We start from the raw sequence: 24,196 nt of genomic DNA, 5'->3' as shown, positions 1-24,196 counted from the left end.
TTGTAAAATGATATTCTGACATCAGCAATATATCATAAAAATAACCAATACATCTGAAATCAAAGAAAAATATAGAACGAAATGATATAACTCATCATTTTAATTTTTGAGATTTAAAATCGATAGAAATAATCCTGAATTTGTACATCATCAATTATTTTGGTCATTCTGCGAAAATTTTTGTTTGTTAAATAAATACCAAAATGACAAAATCCCTTCAATTTAATAAATAATAGACCAAAATAATTTGAAAAAAATTGAAAGTATTTTTAACGGAATGACCAAAATTAATAATTGATGGTAGACAAAGACCACTTCTATTGATTTCAAATCTCAAAAACCAAATTGAAGAGTTATATTAATCTAACAAACCATTTTGAATAAAAAGCCAAAAAAATTATGAAGAAGAAAATTGATCGTCAAACTATTATCTATTAGTCAGCACAACACAATAATTAACCACTAGTACAAAAATGTATTAGCTTAAGCTTGCTTCCCCATCATATCAACAACCTCTCACTCTCACTCTCTCTCTAGAAATCTCAGATGCCAACCTCTACCAGACTACCACTATACAAAATACCCATTGCATCCTAATGAAAGATTACAAGCTCAACATACATATATATATATATATATATATATATATATATATATATTTTTTTTTTTTTTTTTTTCTTTTCTAGTGAGGAGTGGTGGTGTTTAGCCTGGGAGTGGAAGCTGAGTTTCCTGACGGGTTGGCCACAAATCTGGAGGAAAATGCACAGAACTTGAAGTAATCTTGGTCATCCAACAAGTTCCCACACCCACTGGCATCAAAGTTGAGAGAATAGCTCAGTGGATCATAGTGGGACTGCAATGAACTTTGCCTACTAGCTGCAGCCCTTACCCTTCTCCTATGTTTCCTAATTAGCTTCCTCACCAGTTTGGTTAGACAAGTACAGTGGGATGATAAACCATTCATACACCTATTGGCGGCGGTTGTGGTGGTGGTGACATCTTCAGAACCACCGGTCTTGGTGGGGCAAGTGGTCTTTGGCCAAGAAATAAGCCACATCGTGGAAATATATATGTAACTTCTCTTTTTTTTCCCGGAGAGATTTGAAGTGAGTGAATTGAAAATGATTACAGCAAATGGTCTGGCGATGGAAGTCAGTTTGGAATGTGTATATATAGGAAGTGGAGGGGTGAGGGAGGGAGGTGTTATCTCACCTTTAAAAGTAAAAAAATAAGATAAATTAAGATTAAAAGTTGCACGCAATGCCAAATTTTGAATGCTTTTGTTTGTACTTCTCAATTAATAAAAAATGTATCATTCACATAACAGAAGGCCAATGTGAACCTTTTTAATTTGGTTTCAAACAGTATTTCTCGAGCACTACACCATCTAAATCACAATTAAATTTTTATTCTAAAATTTATGAATTTTCTTTTTTTGTTAATTTAAAATAAATAATGAAATTTGAATAGGAAATTTGTTATTTTTAAACTCTCACTCATAAAAATGAGAAATATGCATATTTACATGAAATTTAAACTTCGAACTGAAAGTCCCAAATTTCTATGTTTTATGAATTCAAATAAAGAATTAGAGTTAACATTTTTTTTTTAGTATAAATGGAAAGTTCGTAAGTGTATATCCGGTATGAGATTCATTTAACGAATACAATTAAATTGAGAGAATGCCTAAATCTATTGATTACAAATTTATTTATATAGAGTAATGTTTATTCTCATGAAAGATAGTAAACTCGACAATCAAATGACTACAACATGCTCATATAAAATGTGTTGTAGAGAACGTGTGTCAACTATATTTTGAGATTAAGGAGAAACTACCGTCCCTATGTTGAAACTAAGGGTTTGGCAGTGACGAGAGCGACAGAACTTGTGAATGCATAAAAATTCTGTTGAAAATGAATTCTAATTGATTCATTGAATAAGATGGCGGAACGAATCAGAAATTTCTTTTAGCGTAAAAGCAAGGTTAACTTAATTAGATCACTAACCACATGATTAAGAGAAAAATGATTAAAGCAAGTGTAGGAAGTGACGCAGTAAGGCAGTGGCATCCCAATCTAATGTTTGTCAGAGACCAGAGAAATAATTTGACTGAAAAGACCCAAGTGGCCACCCTCGGTTGGTATAATATTCTTTGCATATGTCCCACACCTATCAACGAAACCGTCAACGATCAAAGATCTAAATCTGTAATTTTATAATGTTAGCAGAAAAAAATAATTTATAATTATCAGAATTATATCTGTTTGATTTTACACATAAGAACAATCTTTATCGGCTTTGTAGAACAAACTGTTATACATCCTCTCAATAGTTAACAACAATCCCATCGGGAGAAAGCCAGAAAAAAAAAAGATATTAACTTATTGATGTGTATGTAAAATACGCATTTAGCAGCAGATGTTGCATGTAAAATTTTCCTCTCGTGGTTCCCATCTCATGAGTGCCCTCTCGTCATTCTCTTCTCTCTTTTTTTGACCTCTTGTTATTGAATAATGAAAAAGAATACGTTACCAATTCATTAGATTCTCTGATTTTACCTTTGTTTATGGCAAATTATATTGCCTAATTAATGTTAAACTCAAATCTCTCTCTTCAAATATTACTACGAAGTTGAAAGTTGATGACTCAAAAATCCATGTCATTTACAAGTGTGTTTAGTTTTTAGTTTTGGGAAGACACCTAAAGGAACTGGATCTGTTCCGGATCTAAAAGAACTGATCAAATGATTCAGACTATTAAAATTTGATCAAACGATTACAAAACAGGGAATCCTTTAAAAATTATAATAATTATAACTGTTAGATCAAATTTTAATGATCCGAATCATTTGATCCTTGAGCTCAGTTCCTTTAGATTCTGAGGAGATCCGGTTCCACACCAAGATCCACATGTCAGAGGGCATGCACGTCAATGTGCATGTGTGTAAAGACTAAAAGACCAAAGAAGATGGGTTACGAGAGAGAAGAGCCAGGGCGTCGTCGATCACGTGGTGACCCTGATCGGCTATCGGATTATACAGAAAAAGAAAAGAGGAAAAAGTCTAAGAGCATGCAAAAGCTGCACATGGCCTCTTCCTTTATTCATGGGGTACTTTGATATTATATATATCTCAAAATTCTCGGCCGTTTAGGCTCAACTTTGGCATTGGGCTGCTTCATACCGTTTCGATTAATTCCTCAACGTTTAAAATTAAAAAAGGCCAATTAGACTTGTTTAGGTGCCCAATTAAATAGCAATTGTCATTAAATATAAAATAGGTAACTTTTATTTTATTTTTTATTTTTTCAATAAATTATAAGAAATTTGTTGAATACTCATAAACTCTCATTATAAGTTTATTCCTCATGTTTTCAATATGTCTTTACTTTATAATCTATATGTCATTCTATTTTACGATTTATATATCACAATATAATTATCTATTTTTTGAAGTATAAGTAGATATTTATTTATATATAGATAATAAATTTAATTAAAATTTAAAAGACTAGGTGCAAGGTCTTTGCCCGCCGTTCAACTAGTGTCTAGCTCTTTTTAGAACATTGATATATATAGAGGTAGGATGACGCTCTTAACACATATTGTGATATTTAATTTGTAAGGTCTATTTCGTAACATATTTTAATGATCTGAACTATTTATATTTTAGTACACCATTTATAGATCATCCTCACAAAAAGTTAAACAAATTCAAAACCATAAGACATTCATTTGTGGTGAAAAAATAGACAAATACGGTTCTACAAAAAAACACCAAATTTAATCAAATGGTTATATGGTTTCAAAATAAACTTTATAAAAAATGTGTGTAAAAAAAAACGTATCTCCAAATCATAATACCACGATATATATAATATATGTCCTCTGACTCTGTGTGTGTTTCTATGGGTCTAATGGTCTCCGCCGAACATTCATATATTGCACGGTCACATTTGCCTGCCGTTGTGCTCTTTTTTTAACGCAACCCTATTTCCCTGCCTTTCTCTGAGATCTGAGAGGGAACTCTGATCACTTGGCCACTAGGGCACAGTAAAATTTGTGTAGTATCAAATCTAAGTGTACTTTCTGACCTCTGTTATGGACCTTAATACCCGGGCATTGTGGTGTCCTGAGCATTTCTTAACCTAATAAGATTCTGAGATCAATAAGAATCATACTGCAAGAGTAGTGAATTGTGCAATGGGTTTGTAGGTCAAGTCCTAATGAAAACTTATTAGGGTTTTTTGCACTCGAAGTTTTGTGTTCTTGACATTTACATTCTCAAATATGGCTTACAAAATTTTATATATAGTTATTTTGCGTAGCAGTTAAGGTCATCTCCAACCGAAAGGTACAAAGGGTCAGAGAGCCGAAAATAGCTCGAAAACCGTCTCCAATTGAAGGCTAGGTCAAAGGGCTCGTGGGCCCCACTGGACAAAAAGAGCCAAAGGGCCAACCGGCTAGCCCAACCCAGCCAGCCCCGGGCCAGGATAGAAATTTGAATGCAACCGCTAGCTGACGTCAACTAGCCATTATACTTGAAATTCTTTTTTTTTTGGGCCACAATTTTTTTTAAAAATATTTAATTATAGGCCTAAATGTGATTTGTTCAAAGCTGTCCGTTGGGATGTGGCTTTTATAGGCATGTTTGGTTACTCAAATCTCTCCCACAGCCTATGTGGGACTCTCCCACAGCCTATGTGGGACTCTCCCACCTACTTCCCTTTTTTTTTCTTCTTATATACTCTAAATAAAACCTCTCACATTTGACTTGGAATATATAAGTTGTATTTTTTAAATTTTAGTTAAGTTGTTGTAGTTTTAAATTTAAATAATAAATTATGTTTGGCCATTTGGCCCTCAGTTGGAGATGGTTTTTTGTGACTTGGCTAAAACGAGCCCTATGACCCGTTGGCTATCGATTGGAGATGGTTAGAAATATGATCATGCACTGTTCATTAAAATATTAATTTCTTGGAAGACCAGAGGGCTAAAACGAGCCATCTGGTCAACCTTTGGTTAGAGATGACCTAAGTACCCTTCGAAGATTAATTATTGATAATATATTGACAATTGTAAGTTTGTAATATCAACAACTGCTACAAAAATTTGCTATCTATCGATGAGATATCTACATTTTAACTGATCATAGAAATACTATACACAATATATATAAACTTAAGCACCAATCAATGAAATAAAAGTCTAGGCCGTACTCGTCGTTATTGTAGAATAACCTACCAACGGCTGAAGTTCTTGTTTTGTTAACTTTTACAGCAATTCTTTTGAATTTTTTACCTTCCGACGAATGATAACATTAATAGGTTAAATTATTAAATTTTAGAATGAAAAAAGATCGGTAAGGATTAAACTCGCGCCAAAGTGCATATGCATTATTACTTTTCGCCATTACAGTAAAACATCATATGCTATTACTAAGGATTTTTTCAAGTGGCTATATATGTGTAGGGCTTCACAAAGTTTATGTGGCCACGTGCGTGCGCATATATATATATATATATATAGATTGCTTAAGGGGATGGATCCCCATTTTTTCAAAAAAATTGGGACACGCTCCCCACCGTTTGATTTAACTTTAATGAAATTGTGTGGTTGAAATTAAAACACAGGCCACACAATCTCAACTACACAATTTCATTAAAGTTAAATCCAACGGTGGGGAGCGTGTCCCCATTTTTTTAGAAAAATGGGAATCCCTCCCCTTAAGCAATCTGATATATATATATATATATATATATATATATATATGTATGTATGTATGTATGTATTTGGTAGGATCAAATTAATGGGAGTATACTAGTTATATAAACTATATGGAAAATTTCATAGGATCAAATTAATGGGAGTATACTAGTTATATAAACTATATGGAAAATTTCATAGATTCACATTCCAAGCCAGCCGACCACTATTGTGTAGGGTAATATATATTGACCCTTAATGAGAGGGTATATAGGTGCATCGTGCATGCCATACTGACCCTTCCCGGTATAGATTTTTGCAATCCATCAACTGCTTCCAGGAGAAATTCAAATAATGTAAGAAACAAATTAGGTTGCTCATTGTTGATACCAAAATTAGGTTGATATTGTTTGATTTAATCAAATTCTCATTCTCTTTAGTGTAAAAAATATCGATGTATTTAAATTTTTTTGAATTTCCTTAAGGTTATGCAGCATTTTAATTTTAAAGTAAAGTTTTAGGTAAGATAATGATATCAGTTTTGTATATAAGTTGATAGTTTACACAAATAGAGCAGTCTCCGTACAGAATATTTGTTTTATATCACTTTAATTAAGTGAATAAATACAATGCAAACAAAAACATATGGAGTAGGATTATTTTTCATTTTTTTTCCTCCACTTCCCTTCCCTCCTATTTGAACAGTAACGGTTAACATTAATAAGTTAAATTATTAAATTTTAGAATGGAGAAGGATAGATAAGAATTAAACTCGCGCCAAAGTACATATATATTATTGCTTTTCGCCATTACAGTAAAACATCATATGCTATTACTAAGGATTTTTTCTAGTGGCTATATGTATGTCTAGGGCTTCACAAAGTTTATGTGGCCGCGCGAGCGCACCCATATCTATATATATATATATTTATATTTATATTTATATTTATATTTATATTTATATTTATATTTGGTAGTACCAAATTCAAATGGGCTTATACTAGTTATATAAACTATATGGAACACATTCCAAGCCAACCGACCACTATTGTGTAGGGTAATATATATTGACCCTCAGTGAGAGGGTATATAGGTGCATCGTGCATGCCATACTGACCCTTCCCGATATAGATTTTTGCAATCCATCAACTGCTTCCAGGAGAAATTCAAATAATGTAAGAAACAAATTAGGTTGTTCATTGTCGATACTAAAAGTAGGTTGACATTATGTGATTTAGCCGAACTTTCATTCTCTTTAGTATAAAAAATATCGATGTACTTAAAAATTTTGAATTTCCTTAAGGTTATGCAGCATTTTAATTTTAAAGTTTTAGGTAAGATAATGATATCAGTTTTGTATATAAGTTGATAGTTTACACAAGGGGTGTGCTATCCACACACCCTATTTTACTTCTCACATATTCCTTGATAATTTATGTATGTTGATCTTATTCAATTCATCCGATCCGACGGCTGAAAATTAAAAAGGTGTGTGAGAAGTAAAATAGGATGTGTGGATATCACACTCCTTTACACAATCATGTTGCCCAATAGAGCAGTTCGCCGTACAGAATATTTGTTTTATATCACTTTAATTAAGTGAATAAATACAATGCAAACAAAAACATACAGAGTAGGATTATCTTTCCTCTTTTTTTCCCTCCCCTTCCCTCCCCTCCTATTTGAATGGTAACGGTTAAGCCACGTCAACATCTTATATTAATTTTTTATAGCAAGAGAAAAACAAAATAAGAGACTGTAAGAAGAGGGGATGGAAGGAGATAGAAAAAGGAGGGGAGAGAATCTTAGTCCAAAACATATCGGTTAAAATGTGATAGTTGCTGAAAAGCATGGTATAATAGGGACATTTTTTGTGCTCCATAGTATCGGATATTTTGAATAGTTTAATCGTTATATTTTGATTTTTATATTTTTAAACCACGGTAATGTTATTTACATACTTATTTTTACATTTCACATATCCTTGTTAATTTTAATTTTTTATCTTCTTCAATTCATTCAATCTGACGGTAAAAAATTAAGAAGAGTGTGAGAGATAAAAATAACCATGTGGATAGCACCATCATTTAAACAAAAATATAACAGTTAAAACACTCTGGATACACTCCAAAGGCAATACCATGCAAGAGCCTAGCTAGACCATGGTATTAGGTTTCAAACCCATAGAAAATGCATCAATCAAACGTTCAAAACTGATGAGACCCAGCAGCAAAACAATAAGAGGCAGAATAGTATATGTATATGTGAGTGGGGACAGAGATATATTCTTCAACCTAAACAATCTCACTTTAGGACACAGTACATGAACATCGCCATCTATCTTGCTAGGCACTAGACCAGTAATATTAGTTAATGGGTTATTTCTAGGGTTTGTAAACCATGTTTATGAAAGATAATCATCCTAATTAACGGTTAAGTTCTTCAGTATAATTGGATGTCGGTGGAAAACTTTGAAACCTATGCTGCTACGCAAATGCACATGTCTTGGTTTGAGTCGCACCTTGAAAAGTGAAAACAAAACAATCGAACCCCAACCCATCTCCCTAATTGACTGGAAACTATTAGTTAATGATTTAGGGTTCAATTCACTTGGAAGTAGGTTAGACCTTCTGCAAACATCCATGCAACTGTGCAATGCATATTCATTGATCATGATATTATATAACTCCAATTCAATGAATTTGCTTGAATATGATCTTCAAACACAATGCATTGATCATGATATTAATCCCAATTAATCAAAGGAAAACTCATGACTCATCATGCGGTTTTGCTTAATCCAACTTCCCTTTTCCTACTGCTTGTTCAACATTTGGTTTGAATTTATTTTATTTAATATAATATCGATACCAAACCTTTCGTCACTTATAGCATTTGGATTAGTTTTATCAAGTGACGATGTTTAACCATATATAACTTTGTATGGTTTTGGGGACAATGAGATGAGTCATGTAGTAGTTAATTAATAGCACCATGTTCAAGGTAACCAAAGAAATACAATGTAAAACAGGGTGATGAATCATGAGTTTTCCTTTGATTAATTGGGATTAATAATTTGATATCATGAGCAATGCCTTGTGTTTGAAGATCATATTCAATCAAATTCATTGAACTGAATTGGACTAATATAATGATCAATGAATATGCATTGCATAGTTGCATGGATGTTTGTAGAAGGGTTAACCTATTTCCAAGTGAATTGAACCCTTAATAATTAGAAAGATAATTATCAAAATGCTCAAGGCATTCACATTTTATGCATGTGACTATATTTGGAGAAAATTTAGACGAAATGTGGTGTGACAACCCATCCCAAATTTTATTATTTTATAAATCTTAAAATGTGAAATTTACGAGAATACCCTAGAGGCGAGGGTATTGATTTTTGTTGATCGTTAGTTCATGACGCGTATGAACTATTACCTTACCGTATTCCAAAAGTACGTTGGTAAGGATTATTATTTTTTTTATGTAAAGGGTTGTGGGAGAAAATAGAAGAAAAGAAAGGAAGAAAAGAAGGAAGGCTGCCTGATGGCAGTGGAGGAGATGGAGAGAAAAAAATGATGGGCGCTGCCCAATCAGGAAAGAAGGAGAGTGAGAGTGATGAATGGGGATAGGAGAGAGGAGAAGGTGACCAACCAGAGAAGGGGAAAGGAGGGAAAGGAGGGAGAAGAAAATGAAGAGAGAAACCGGGTCACCACCTTAACCCGTTTCTTTTTGTCTTAACCCGGTCGAAAATAATGGAATCCTTGGGTTCAGCCGGTCAAATTACGTCGGTTTAAGTTGAACCACCACTTGGGATGTACTCCATGAACCTCTCTTTATCACTTCCACCCCAAATTCGAAGAAATTGGACTCGAAATCATGAAGAATGGCACCGATGGGTGCAAGGGGTCACGTAGGCAATCAGCCATTTTCGAAGGTAATCACGTCAATCTCCACCACCATTAGGCTCCCCTAGAACCCTGGAACAAAGCCCAATCAGTTGTAGGGGCGGCAGATCATCGAGAAGGAAGAATCGAAGCACACCTACACTTAGGGTTCCGGTGGGTTTGAGCAAAATTGGAGCTCTTCCCTGCCAAATTAGACTTGTCCGCAGGTATAAAGTTTACTCTACTAATTGAGATCTTTATTCCTGTAAATTTTGGTAATTTTTGAAAATAGTTGGATTTTCTAGCGAGTCAGGGCGACCGACCGCCGTGGTGTGGCTGTGCGTGGCCAGGGGGCTGTCGATGTTATTCTTAGGCTAACTATATGCCTTGAGTTTATTTTTGGTAATTGTATGACGTAGGTTGATTGTTAGAATCTAAATTCTCTATGTTACGTTAATAGGTCATTGTATGAATCGACAATTCGACCGTTGGATCGTCACCAAACTTTAGTATGTTATAGTTCGTAATATTTGAGGACCATAGGAACTTACGGATCGGGAATCCGATATACGGATATTCCCGAATTGGATTTGTAAGTTCATAAAATAAAAGGTTAACCGCCACTTGGTTTTAGCGATTGGCGGAGATCCGACCGTTGGATCGTAACTTTAGGATGTCGTTCTAGGAGTATAATGTGGGTCTTTAGAAGTAACGAATAAGAAATCCGTGATGCAGACCTTTTGAATTGAATTACGTAGGGATGTGTCTTATGTAAATTATGTGTTTTATTGGTAAGAACTCTGAAACGTGATTTGATAATTGTTCTAGGCGACGATGGTTCGTGATGTCTCGATATGCGTGCTAAAGAGTCGTAGCACGGACCTCAGGTAAATGGGTCTTTTCCCTTCTATCATATACATATATACATATATGATTGATAATTCCACAAACAGTTATAAATTGATTGCTGCATATAATTACTGTGAATGCTGTGAAGTACTAATGTGAACTACGGATGACTTGATCCCTGTTTAGGGTACGTAGGCAGTCTAACGAGATGTTAGATGCAGCCATACAATAATTGAGACAATAGCCTTGTTTAGGGAATTGAGCAGCGTGACAGACATTTGTGGAAAATATGAGATTTAACCTTATGATTTGGTGGTTAAATGTTGGTCATAAATCAATGTGTAAAGAATCAAGAATTTGAAGTAAGGAAGCATAAGTAATGATAATTAATTAAACTAGTGTCTAGTTGGGTAGTTGGGCTTGTCACCGATAATTATTCCCGAAAATAAATAATTCGGGAGTAGGGCGTTAGTTTATGCATTTTTATGCCACTTTATATATATATATATGTATGTATATATATATATATATGTATGTATATATATATATATGTATGTATATATATATATATGTGTGTGTGTGTGTGTGTGTGTGTGTGTGTGTGTGTGTAATTGGAAATGCTATAACGTGGATGAGTATTAGATTTCATCGTGGTTTATCTATATGTATATTACCTGCACACAATTATTATGAATGTTTTGAAGTACAAATGTGAACGCAGGATACCCAGGTAAGTTCAGGTGAGTTTATGGTATTAGTTGAAATGATGAGGTTATGGTATGACTACATGTATGTTTAGGAAACTCCGACCTTGTCGTATAGGTTGCAATGATAAGCAACTCCAACACTGTCTTACAAGTTGCCCATGAATCGTATATGTGACAATAGATACAGTTAGAGCTCATAAACCTGCACCCTGGTGTTAGTGCTCTCGCCTGTGGCCAGGGTACAATCCTTCACGTGATGTTCACCTCCCACACCTTGCGTTTACCTTGGATCTAAGGTGCACAATCCTGTAGTACAAACCACTATAGGTGGTTCTGACTCGTAGGTAACTCGCGATTATTCGCACCGTCTTCACTTGAGCGTATTTATTTATACCCAGTCTTGTCGTATATACCACTTTAGGTGATTCCGACTCGTGTGCAGGTATACTTATTAAGCTATGGATAAGTCGTACAGGTCACTAAAGGTGACTTCGACTTATGAGTTAGCATATATGATGAGATAAGTGATGAGCTAGCATATATGATGAGATACATGATGAGCTAGCATATATGATGAGATATGGATAAGTCGTACAGGTCACGTGAGGTGGCTCCGGCTAGCATGTTGATGAGCTATTAATTCAACCGTACATGCCACTATAGGTGGACCCGGCTAATATGCCATTTCATATTGATTTATTTCACCTGAGTACTTATTCTTTTTGAGATATTTGACACGGTATAACTGTGAGACTATTATTTTGGTTATGGTATTGATTTATAGTCATGCCTTTTATTTTCCGGGAAATTATGCAGGTATTACGTTGAGGGGCTACTACCTTTGGTAGTTGGAATTGGTTTGAAAAGTTTTGTTTCACTCACTCACATTTTCTATTTTTGTACCCCTCCAGGTTCTAGCAGCAAAGTTCCATATCGACGGGGATTCGTGACACTTTTCGGTACAAATGTTTTCTTGTGATGGTATGATCATTGTATCACCTTACTGCACTATACCTATGCTTTGTATCACGCGTGAAATGGGTCCAGCACAACTCGATTCGGAGTCCTAATGGACATTCCGGGTCGGGATGTGTCATGTGGAGAATAGACAACAAAGGGAAATTAGCTAAATAATTTAATTTGAGTCCTTATTATGTGAAAAAGAAATTTCGGGAAAGGTTTAAATTTGCTCGTTCCAATAAGTAAACATAAGATAGTTAACAAGTGATCTTCTACTACAGTGGTGGAGATGAGTGTTGCTCTTATACCATAGTGTGGATTTGAACCATGTCGGCTCCTTCAGATAACATCTAATCTAATAAATCTATTGTCTGACCAAAAAAAAAAAAATAGTTAACATATTTTATTAAAGTTTATAAGGGTTTATAGTTAATCTATCGTCTGACCCAAAAAAAAAAAAAGGTTAACATATTATATTAAAGTTTATAAGGGCTTATAGTTTTGAGATATTTTAAGTGTTTTAATTGCTAGATTGTTTTAAATAAAAAAATTAAAATTGAATAGCTAAAAGATCTGAAATATCTCATACTCTCTCAACAATTTTTTTATAGTTTATATGTGAGGTGAATAAAGATATAGTACTTTGGTTTACCGCAGTGGCGAAAAAAAATGTCTCCACCGGTTCTCTTTTTATAACATTTAACTATTTAACATTTGCATTCAAAGCACCCGTCTCATCGTAGTGACTAGTGAAGCATTAGCTCCTGTCTACCAAAGGTGAGTTACAAGGGATTTGCTGCCTGGTCGCAAACGTTTCAAAACCAACCTTCCTTGGCCTATATTCCATCATTGTTTAATTGTATACCAACATCAGTTCGTAGAGCAGACTAAGATTATAATGTAAAGCAAATCTATCATTTCACAGGTAAAGAATCTGGAGACGAAGCAACGTACTCTGCAGCAACGGTAAAATCCAAATGGAAGGACTCAACAACGTTAATTCTTTCGGAGAACAGTGAGAGATCCGACCTTGATCATGAAGACAGAAACATCGTTGGTATTTGTCCCAGTTGAGATGTGAAAATCTCTGAAGTCCAAGAACTAATATTACCCAGTTCTTCTCTTACTTTTTAGCTACAGCTATTCTGTATGGGTGATTATCTCCCCCATGTGAAAGACAAAGTACAATTTTTTTTTGTTCATCATTTTCTTGTGTATATCTCAATTCCATTTAATAATTTAGATTTCTAATTATCTTGTTTTTGGTCAATAAATTAGTTTTCAATCTCTAAGCATTAACATAAATCAAGCATTAGAAACTTAGAAGAGCAAAAGGTTGCTGATTTCAGCTTGGCAATGTGTAGCAAACCAGTACATCCATATTCAAAACACGTGAGTAAGCGCTATCAGGAGTTGAGGGAAGTGATTTCCGCACTCCACTTTTCTTCCAATGCACTCCTATCATTTTATCTAGTTGTTGAATTGAACAAATCAAAGGAGGATTGAGCAAGGCGCGCATAAAGAAAAAAACGGAACAAGGGAAATAATTTCCCATTATTATAAACGCTATGAATCGCAGGCACATGCTAACATATAAATGATTAATAATGAAGAAACTAAACAAAGGTCCAAGAATTATGGAAATCGGCCTTCATCTGCGAACCATTCTTAATCAAAATCTCAGCTTTACCAGAATAGATATCAATACAGTAAAGAAATCAATCGCGAGCAAATTTCTGAACATAAAACAGTTGGAGGAAATCTGAGATGTGATTCATAAGGATTGATAAAACTCCGAAAAGCTGGTTACCTGGTATTCCCAAGGAAACATTGACTAATCTCGCAATATCTCGAAGAGGAGTACATCTGGATTGTCTTTTTTATTTCATTCAAGAGAAACTTTTGCGCCAAGAGCTTTCAGCTTCTCTACCAGTTGTTCTCCATCTTCCTTTGACACTCCTGTCTTTAGCACCGATGGCGCCTTCTCCACTAAATCCTTTGCTTCCTTGAGTCCTAAGTCGGTGAAGCTCCTTACCTCCTTGATCAGTTTTATTTTAGACGCTGCCTCAAATGACTCCAATTTCAATTCAAATACAGTCTTTTCTGGTTTCTTCTCCTCCTTAGCTGCTGACGGTCCCTTCATTGCCAATCCTAGTCCAGCAGCTCCTGGCTTCATAACTCCCACAACTGGCGGCTCCGTCATTCCCTTTTTTCTCATCAAAATGGAACCCAGCTCAGCAACTTCAACCAATGTGAGTGATGATATTTCATCTACGAGCCTAAAAACCCGATCAGTTGGAGGACTACGATGCTCTGTGGGATCAAATGTAGCAGGATCATAATCAGCAGGGAGTCTCCTCTGGTCAATCTCCACTTCTTCCTCCTCTTCCTCTTCTTGCCTTGCAGGTTGACCAAAGTTTCGACAAAACCCATTTAATCTACCAGAATTCAGTGCTCCAAGGGAAGAAATAAGGGGTCTTCTGCAGAACCCATTAGGCAAATGATTCCGTAATCTTAAGATCAAACTCATCTTTTCAAGGTTTGCACAAGAGCCGGTTCCCCAACAAATGGAAATCAACCTATGACGAACCCATTTCACTTCTCACAATCGCTTATCTGGATCCGGAATCTGCACAAAACCGATCATATGCATTTGTTAATGTAAATAGAGGAACGTTAAAGCTAGCCAAACAAGAAGGCTTGAATCAATACACTTTCGGTAACAAATAAGAACCATCATCCCTCTACTTGCACATCATTTCCTATCGAAAAAATATATCTCCGCCTACTCGTTGTAAATTTCTATCATTGGGAGGTAACGATATCCAAATTTTCTCGGTTTCTGAGGGTTGAGCGAAATTTGAATCCCCGAATTCCATCCAAATGATTCCGAGATTGGTTTTGTGTTTCAGGGGTATGTTTATTCACAAGATTCAGACTTTGTCTTCAACAATCAAAAGCAGAACAGACAGGAAGCAAGAAATCATTAAAGTTTGATATTTTCTGATCCCATTTTCTCAGCAACCAAACAGAAGGTAAACAAAACTAACAAACAAAGAAGAGCCATATTTCGGAACTCGATGGAAATTCAATTAGGCAAACAAATATACAACATTTCTGATTCACAAGTCCAAAATCAATCATTAGACAGAGAGAGGAGAGAGAGAGAGAGAGAGAGAGAGAGTACCTTACGAGTTCTGAGCTTGTGGAAGCTTGAGGTAGAACCCTAGAGAGACTGAGCGACTTAGCGAGAAAGAACTCAAAAGAAGGGTTTTTGTTTTATGATTTTTAAAAGAAAAGAGAAAATGGGAAAAAAAACCCATTTACCACCGGTTTAAACCGGAACGAAAGACCCGACCCAATTTGGAACACGTGCTTCCTATTCACTATTCAGCCTTTGGTTGTTTTGTACACAGGTTACAGCTCTAGAGAGAGAGAGAGAGAGAGAGAGATGGAGAGAGAGGGAAGGGTGGAGGTGGAAAAAGTGGGAGGAAGGTCAACAGTGACAAGATGCTTCTCAAAGTATCCTCTCAAGTTCATCATCCCCAGAAAGGTCTCATCTTTTTTTCTTCTTCTGTTTTTGTCAAAATTTTCAGATAATCAAATTTCATGTTTTGATGAAAATAATGTGAAATGATCCAATTGGGGTGTTAATTTTGATGTTTCCTAAGGTGGGTCCCTCCAAAACTGATGCTGTTTGGGTTTACAACCTCACCTATGGTGGTGGTATTGTTTCTGTATGTGCTTTTTTGTTCATCAATCTGTATTTGCTTGTAAATTGTAATCCGTTTTGTTTTCTGGGTTATTATTATTATTATTTTTTTTTTTTTGAACTTGTTCTCTTGTTTTAGGGAGATTCTATTTCATGTGAGTTTGACATTGGAGATGGCTGCACCACTGTCTTAACAACCCAAGCTTCCACTAAGGTTACTTAAAAAACGAAATCTCTTCCTCGGATTTTAGGGAACTGTTATTAGCACTTCAGAATAGTCATTTTGCGCGTCGTTCTTACTTTTTTTTCTCTAGGGAGGAGTGCAAGATAACGATTTTGGAGTGCCAATAACATCTCGCGGATTCACTATCTTCATTCCCTTATTCGTATGTGGAAGATTGACTTCAATGAAATGTACTGTGTCTGGAATATATGGATTTCTCAAATGGATTTTGGTTGTTGCATAGGTTTACAAGTCTGTGGGATTCAAGTGCTGTGAACAAGTCTTGGAGGTAAGAATTTAGCCTAATCAAACATATAGCAGTTTGATGCCGCACATTTTAGGGGCATTTTTAATACGCAGTTGAAGCTAAATATGTGTTGTTCGGATTAGTTCATGCTTTCTGTCAATGGCTACATTACATGTGAATCCTGGAAATCACGTTTCTGTGCAGTAGGCAAGGGTTGGGAGCAATGCCCTTTTGGCGGTCATTCCTGATCCTGTGACATGTTTTTCTACGGCAAGATACTCTCAGAAACAAGTCTTTAGGGTAGTTTCCGACTCAAGTTTGGTCATTGTGGATTGGATTACCAGTGGGCGTCACGAAAGTGGAGAAAAATGGGATTTCGATCTTTACAAGAGCATCAACCACATATTTATGGAAAATGATGAACCTCTGTTTCTGGACGCGGTAATCTTTTTCTTTTCATTTCATTTCTTATTTGTTTCCAGTCTAAACATCCAAACGCTTAGTTCTTAGGGATGGTAATTCTACCAATAAGTTTTCTTGGAATTTGGGAGCTGCATATTTCAGGTTCCCTATATGTTTGAGGACTAGATTTAAAGATGGGATGCCCTGTTTCAACCTCTAAGCACAATATTTCTAACTTTACCACCTTGCTAAATTTAAACGCCTGAACATGCCCATTGATGTAATATGTATTGCTTGTCTTTCGTTTCATCCCCATGTACATATATGCAAATGTATCTCCTGGTCCAGTTCAATAATCAAACTTGTTTTTATGCTTGCACTAGGATTTTGAGAAATGAATGCTTGTGTGAGTCCTGTTGTCTTCCCTTCCTCTTTTTCTCAGATGGTTCAATGTTTTTAGGACAGGTGCACCTCGAGCGTGGAAATATCTCTTCAATTGCTGAACGAATGCAGGACTACCAAGTAATTGCAATGGTTGTACTCTTGGGGTGAGTATTTCATGATTCATAGACCATTTGCATCTTCTCCTAAACCTTTATCAAATGTTTTACAGTGGTTTTAATTTACTCATCCTAATACGGAATGGAAGTAATTACGTGAATAAATCAATGTTACACCTTGCGGTTGCTTCATTATAGGCCAAAGATCAAGCACATTCAGAACCTAGTTCAAGAAAACGTGAAGAGGATCATGTCTGACCAATTACACATTCCTTCCACCGCGTCAGGTCACCAAATAAAAACACATTCCGATAATCGCTTCGCCAAACCAAGCTTTATTGCTTCTTCAAGTGTTTTTGGTCCTAAGGTATATTGGTCAGGTGCTGCTAAGGGCCTGTTCATGTTCTGGTGTAAAACCAATGCTTGCCACATATTGCGCATTTCATATTTCCTCAATAAGATAAATCTAGTAATTTCTATGACACGGTTCAAGACCCACATCTAACTCTCTTTTCATGTTCTTGCTTCAAATATGTTTTCCATTTTTAGAACATTGGAGTGATCATACGATGCTGCATGATTCTCTACTGAATTTCGCAACCATCTGAGGTAAATGCGAGTTAATGGTTCTTTTTTCTGCAGGGAATCGGGGTGGTTGTTCGTGTAGCTGCTACAACAACTGAATCAGTTTATAAGTTCCTGCAGCATCAATTGGCCGGCATGGAGCCACTACTTGGGGTATCGCCATATCACTGAACCTGCGTGGAGAATACGAAACTTCAAACACTTGGTTTTGGTCTGATACCCCGCGACCTTTGTCAGAATCTAGCTCTTGCTTTCCTTGTCCATCCTTTTCAATGACTCAGTGGCTCGACGGAGATGGTTTAACTGGACGATAAGCTTCTCGGAGTAGCTGGAGAAAAATGCATTGTAACCTGGACGGTTCTTCCAATCCATGATTAAATTACATTCCTAGTTACAATCGTTGCGCGTTAAAGTGAATATTGGCTGATTATCCTTTGACTCTTTTTGCTAAACATTTGTTATGCTAGATATCCCACATTGGAACGCTTGTAACTACGCAACGCAAGAATAGCTAAAGTTGACGGGCTCATCATGTTGTGTTGAGGTCAAATTAAGCACGTCATAAGCCTTCGGTTAGTAGGGCATCCACGTAGATCTAAAACTCATAAAACCCTACTTATTCGGATTATCTAGAAAATCATTTCCAATTGAGGCCAATCAAGCTTTTCAAAAATAAAACAAAAACAACCAAATAATAAAAGAGGAGTAAATTTTGCGCTGTCCGTTTTACCTTCCACACTCTTCCTTTTTAATTTTGTTATTGGTTTTCTTTTGATATATTCAACGTGTCTTAACTAAGCTTTCTAAACTCAACGAGAGAAATTTGTACTGTCGATGACTATTTTCATGCGTCATGATTCATCGGAAAAAAATTAAGAGGCCAGAGTCCCACATGGGAAAAAGTTGATTTAACTGACTTTGCTAAGCCTGATTGCGTAGACTTGTAACTATGCAAGACATGAAAATGATTAGACGTGCAAGAGAGTAGAAGTGGGTGAATGATTCATTATCCTCACAAAAATGTCAAATTAAGCACGACTTAAGCCCTCTAGTTGGTAGGGAAACCCCACCACCTATAGGTGGGTAGCAATTCACACCTTGACAAGGCAAACAAAGGTGGCCGCCGAGACATAGAACTGAAGCATAACAAAAATACGTACATATCTCAAAGACCTTCATATTATACACAGCAAATCATCCACTAATCAATCACAAACGTTAAAGATACAGGCGGAGCTAACTCACACTCTAGGTTTTAGTACAATACAGCCGCACAAATTAAGGGTAAAAAAACCACGATTCTGTAAACTGATTAGAATGTAATCTCGCAAGGGGCATGGAAGGTTCGTCCACGGCAAATAGCTTCGAGGTTTTCTCCGGCATACGAACAAAGAGGTGACACCTCCACACCTGCACTCAACATCAACTGTGTCAGTGCAACTTTCCCTTATTTTTGTTTCCTTCCCCTGCGTTTATGCACATACTAGAACGCAAATAAGAAACAGTGCGTGCGTGAGTTACCAGTTGCATATAAAGGCACTGAATGTGTTAAGAATCCACCAGCGGCAACTACCCAGCGAGCGTGGAGTCGGAGAACAAGAAGCCTGGCACTATCCGGAGTGTCATAATTTGACCCGTTTGCATTTTTTACCGGTGCAAACTCTTCTTCACGCAATACCTGAATATTTGGCAAACAAATGCTATCCTTAGCACTGCAAAGTCAAGAAAGGAAATTGTTGGGATTAGAGCAAACACGGGGTAATGAAGTCACCTCAAAAAGTGCAGTTGAGGGTGCATAAGGAAACGCATCGAATATGAATTGCTCTAGTTTGAATCCCATCGACTGTCCATGGATAGAAGGAATTTTCTTCTCAGCGAGATGGTAACTGCATTCAAAAAGGCATGTTTACAATAATATTGTTACAATATCGAAAACTAAAGATTGGAAATTCCAAACGTAAGGCCATTAGAGAGAGAGAGAGAGAGAGAGAGAGAGAGAGAGAGAGAGAGAGAGACATGCTATCCTTCTCAAGGCCATTAGCCACTTGGTTTAGAAAATCCAGGGTGAACATGTGCAAACACACCTGAAAAACACAATGTCGCAAGAGTTGCCATAACTTAGAAAGCACGAAGCTGCCATAACTCATAATTCAATCCACTAAAGAAAAAACCGTAGAACTTAGAAGACAAAGTAGTTATTTCAAAAGAAAGAAATAGTAGATGATGAGATCAGAGGTAACAATAGACATTACATTACTCCAACAAAAACGAAGACGTCCAGTTTCTTGATTGATTGCAGATGCCAGAGATGAGTCCATCTCACTGTATTCAACCACAGTAAGAGGTCCTCCTTTACCTCGACGTACAAACACACCAACCTTTTCTTGTGGGTATGCCTGTAACCAAAAACCCGAAGTAACTCAAAATGTGATATATCAGAATAGTTCTAAAAACTCAATATGTATGGAACAATACAAACTTTCGGAACTCATGTGTAACAAACACAGGTGAAAAACTGATATCAGTAAAATAGTTATGCAGAAAAAAGGTATATTCGTCCAAAATATCGTCCATCTTTTTTCTGGCTTTACCAATATACTCATACCCATATGGATGAAGATGAGCCAGTTCTGATGAGTTCTCCCCTACAGATGCATAGGCCGCACAACAGATATTTTGAACTATGAAAGACTTTGACACATACATTAAAATCCACTATAAAACGGTAATATATCTTTACCCGAGCAAGCACCATAGCTCGTATCAAATCATTTGAGTTCTATCAGCCTATCACAATCCATACACTTCAGATACAAGAGCAGGAGCAAATGTATGTGTGTGTGTGTCACAGAGAGAAAGAGAGAGAGAGAGAGAGAGAGAGTTAAATTCTTGTCAATTACCTTACGAACAACTTTTGCAGCAGCTGAAACACCTTTATCAATGAAATATCCCAAGAACGTTGGATCAGCTACTCGAACCTGCTTTCAACAACCTAATCATTATAAGAAAAACTTTCAACTCTTTCTAAAAAAGAACATTTAGACTCCAGTTGATTTAGGCAGATATGAGAGGAGAAAAAGCTGAGTATTTTCTTCCTTGACCAACCAAATAATGGAAGAGAAGGAATTTCAATGTCTGCCCTTCTTTTTCCCCTCCTTGCAGACTACACACGAAATCAGAAAGGAAGAAATCTCACCAGTGCATTGTCAACTCCATAGCAATCCACATATTTAATTCCTCTTGTAGCCATATCTTCTAATAATCTTGATGATTTTAAAGCTGATAAAATATATGTGCCCAATTTATTAAGGAATGTCTTATCAGCAGTTAAGGAAAATTGAGGAAATTAAGCTCAGCCAAATCTAATGGGAAAATACCTGAATATACTCCTCCATTCCCATCTGGTGCCTTAGCTACCTGGTTTAGAAGAATAAACTGGCATTAATCATAGGCCTTTTTTGTTGGAGGCAGTATATCACAATCTTTATGGAATGGGAAATACAGTGGCTGTGTGCTACACACACACACACACACGCATATAATATCGTAAAACAAAATTATCCTTTTGTTATATTCTAAGTACATCTAAGGTAAGTAAGAGATTTATAAAGGCTTAAAAGAAGGAGGTAAAACAAAGTGAGGTTTCTGAATAAGTTACAGTTCAAATAGAAGCCTTACTCTATATGGAGTTTCCATGATAAATCTTCCATCCTTTGAAACACAAGGTATGGTTCCTTGCTGAAAGAAGGTTATCTGCATCAAGGGAGTTTGAACTTAAGAAAAGTAAGCAAAAAAATCTGTTTTCTTCAGAATAAACAAAAACACCTTGGCTATCCACAAAATATTAGAAAATAGAATATAAAATTTCTTACCTGGTCAGTGTCGAGACCAAAGTATTTATGAGTTTCAAAAAATTTCCGTGTGGATTCATCAGTAAATGGGCTGGTCATGATATACCAATGTATTTGCAGTGGAGCAGCGTTACCTGAATAACATAGCAATTAGTATGAAAACCCAAATTACTTGAGACCATAAAGAACCTCTTGCAATGAAACATACCCTCATTTGTAGCTTGAGCAGCTAGTCTTTGGACACACAAAATCCGCTCAGCTTGGAGTTGAAAGACTGACTTTCCAGATGGAAGCCCAATGTCTAAAATATAAGTATAAATACACACAAGGGTAAACTTTTCTGGTAAATGTAAACATCAAGGTATGATACACACAATGCTTCACAATCAGGTGAATATATGAAGAAAAAAAAAAAAAGGAAATGACTACTACTCACTGAAGCATCCCTTCGGATCTGAACTTCCAAGCCGAGTTCCCTACAAAATTAGCTTACACTTGAAAAAAATGATAGAGCAGAACTGAAACAACTCAAGTATGGAGAAAATGTCCTGAAAGAAACTCAACCAGAAGCAGTGTAACAGATTCATTCATGACTACATCCCCTCACGTCACATCTTGATAGCCTCAAAACACAAACATTCTCAAACGGGTATAATCATTTTATTCATGACAAAAATTTCTAGTGGCTTGCATTACCACAACATTTATTATCCAGAAAATTACTAGGTTTGAGTAGTTTACTGTTACTATGACTTGTGCACAACACTTCAAATGAGATTAAGTGAGCCAGGAAGCTGAGAAAGATGGACCCCTGACATGAGCATCAAATTCTTTAAAAGCATTCACCTAGACGTGGAACCCGAACATGTCGGTATTTCACGTTCCAAATGTGACAAGAGATTGAAATACAGTGTAAAACATTTTCACTCTGTATCATACATCCCCCATAACCCCAAAAAACAAAAACCAGAAAAATAAAAGAAAGAAAGAATAAAGATTTTGGAATCCTACAAAGCAATTTTGCTGTACATGATGCTTAAACAAGGGGAAAACCATATTCCAATGCTTTTTCCATCACTAAGTGCCATCAACATTGTCCCAAATGAACATTTAGAAAATAACATCCTACCAACCAGAGAGAGGGAGAAACACATTATTCGTAAAACTACCTACAAATCCATAAAGCAACATCATAGCAAAATAATAGTTAGAGAGAGAGAGAGAGAGAAGGAGAGGATGATTAAATACATTATGGACTAAAAAAGTTTGCTTTAAACATTAAGCGTACAAATCCATCTGTAATCAAGTTGTCTTTATATACACAAAACCCCAAAAAGCGAATCGATCCCGAAAGTCATAGTTTGAAGGACAGAGAAAGAGGGGCACCAAATGTAACACCCCACATACAAATAAAGAAGCACTACTAAACTAATAATTCTCTTTTTGATGCAGTATAAAATTAAACATTGAGCAAAAGCAATGAGTGCCAAGCAATGCCACATTAAGCAAACATATCTATTAAAAGCTACAAAACATGATTGAAAAAAATTGGACCTCACCTGTCCACCGGACAAAAGTAGGACAGCCAACTTTCCCTCATGGATGGCTTTCAGTCCCATCTTCCACCACCTCTCTCTGTCTTCTAGCGTTCGCTCCTCCACCGCCGACACACTGCTCTCCGGCACCGGCTCAATCGCCGCCGTCGGCAGCCCTGTCAAACCAATCAAAATCCATCAGAACTACTAATCATACTTTGATTATATTTTCTGCGTGTAATTGGCAAGGTACTGACCGTGAGATCGAAGCGAACACCGTATGATCCGATCGATTCTCGAAAGATCCAAACTCTAAACAAAAATGCAAAACAAAATGCATCAATCTCTTGATTCAGAAGCAAAATCAACAATGCAATCAATTCAACTGTACCAGATTGGCATTGAAATCCTATAAATTTATGAAAAATCAGATGAATTGTCGTTAGTGGTCCCGAATTCGATCACTGCCGAGCTCTGTTTTAAGAATCTTAACTGTTTGGTTGCCGAGAAAATTAAAACCAGAGGAGGTGAAAGAAATAGAGGACCTCGATTTCATTGACGAGAAGCTGTCGTTCGTCGGGGGAGAGCTCGTCCCAAAGGGCAAAGGCGTCTTCTTGGCCGTAATCCTTGAGCCTCTCCAGCAACGCCTGAGGCGGGGGTGGCGCCAACGACGCATCGCTCGATGGCTCACTCATTTTCTCTCTCTAGAATTCTGAATCTCTCTCTCTCACTCGATCTCTCGATCTCTCTCTCTCCTCTCTCTGCAAGCTTAACAGAGAAAACGAGGGAGTGAGCGTCAGAAGACAGCTAACAGTAGTAGTGGCGAGGAAGACAAGAATCATTTACCAGTGGGCAGAGTAACCACCCACTCTAATGACGAAAATACCCTCGATTCCGGAAGTACCAGTTGGGTCATGGTCCATTGGGTACTTGCGACCCTGCCAAGATTTGGGCTGTGGGGCCGGGATGGGTGGGTCCCATTGGTTGATGTTTAGTTTTACACTCTTATGTTGGAAATCCATTAGA

At 36.5% G+C, this 24,196-nt stretch overlaps 3 protein-coding genes across 7 annotated transcripts; 1 reads left to right on the top strand and 2 right to left on the bottom strand.

The window, feature by feature from the left end:
* Positions 1 to 13,750: 13,750 nt before the first annotated feature.
* On the bottom strand, positions 13,751 to 15,440 carry LOC126585899 (uncharacterized). 2 transcript variants are annotated; one of them, XM_050250479.1, is made up of 2 exons: positions 15,303 to 15,440; positions 13,751 to 14,744 (listed from the first exon to the last, which is right to left on the bottom strand). In XM_050250479.1, the coding sequence occupies exon 2, from the start codon at positions 14,643 to 14,645 to the stop codon at positions 14,001 to 14,003; it is 645 nt and encodes a 214-aa protein (XP_050106436.1). In that variant the 5' UTR covers positions 14,646 to 14,744; positions 15,303 to 15,440; the 3' UTR covers positions 13,751 to 14,000. The 2 variants fall into 2 exon arrangements, with proteins under 2 accessions (XP_050106436.1, XP_050106437.1); XM_050250480.1 differs by having other exon boundaries at positions 15,308 to 15,385.
* Positions 15,441 to 15,535: 95 nt separating this feature from the next.
* On the top strand, positions 15,536 to 18,313 carry LOC126585897 (urease accessory protein D). Of its 4 annotated transcripts, XM_050250475.1 has the most exons (9): positions 15,536 to 15,668; positions 15,787 to 15,852; positions 15,967 to 16,041; positions 16,142 to 16,213; positions 16,295 to 16,339; positions 16,505 to 16,738; positions 17,165 to 17,247; positions 17,398 to 17,566; positions 17,842 to 18,313. In XM_050250475.1, the coding sequence occupies exons 1-9, from the start codon at positions 15,567 to 15,569 to the stop codon at positions 17,953 to 17,955; spliced, it is 960 nt and encodes a 319-aa protein (XP_050106432.1). In that variant the 5' UTR covers positions 15,536 to 15,566; the 3' UTR covers positions 17,956 to 18,313. The 4 variants fall into 4 exon arrangements, with proteins under 4 accessions (XP_050106432.1, XP_050106433.1, XP_050106434.1 ...); XM_050250476.1 differs by lacking the exon at positions 15,787 to 15,852; XM_050250477.1 differs by lacking the exon at positions 16,142 to 16,213.
* Positions 18,314 to 18,921: 608 nt separating this feature from the next.
* Positions 18,922 to 23,998, bottom strand: LOC126585896 (UDP-N-acetylglucosamine diphosphorylase 1-like). Its single transcript, XM_050250474.1, has 15 exons — positions 23,716 to 23,998; positions 23,428 to 23,482; positions 23,195 to 23,346; positions 22,072 to 22,111; positions 21,844 to 21,936; positions 21,657 to 21,769; positions 21,463 to 21,537; positions 21,162 to 21,201; positions 20,981 to 21,063; positions 20,685 to 20,762; positions 20,037 to 20,180; positions 19,801 to 19,868; positions 19,556 to 19,670; positions 19,306 to 19,462; positions 18,922 to 19,194 (listed from the first exon to the last, which is right to left on the bottom strand). The coding sequence occupies exons 1-15, from the start codon at positions 23,863 to 23,865 to the stop codon at positions 19,097 to 19,099; spliced, it is 1,461 nt and encodes a 486-aa protein (XP_050106431.1). The 5' UTR covers positions 23,866 to 23,998; the 3' UTR covers positions 18,922 to 19,096.
* Between the last annotated feature and the right edge of the window lie 198 nt (positions 23,999 to 24,196).

The sequence above is a fragment of the Malus sylvestris genome, chromosome 10 (genome assembly GCF_916048215.2).
Source record: "Malus sylvestris chromosome 10, drMalSylv7.2, whole genome shotgun sequence".
In the NCBI taxonomy this organism is placed as follows: Eukaryota; Viridiplantae; Streptophyta; class Magnoliopsida; order Rosales; family Rosaceae; genus Malus; species Malus sylvestris.
Note: the sequence above shows the minus strand (reverse complement) of the source record. Positions and strands in the feature narration are given on the sequence as shown.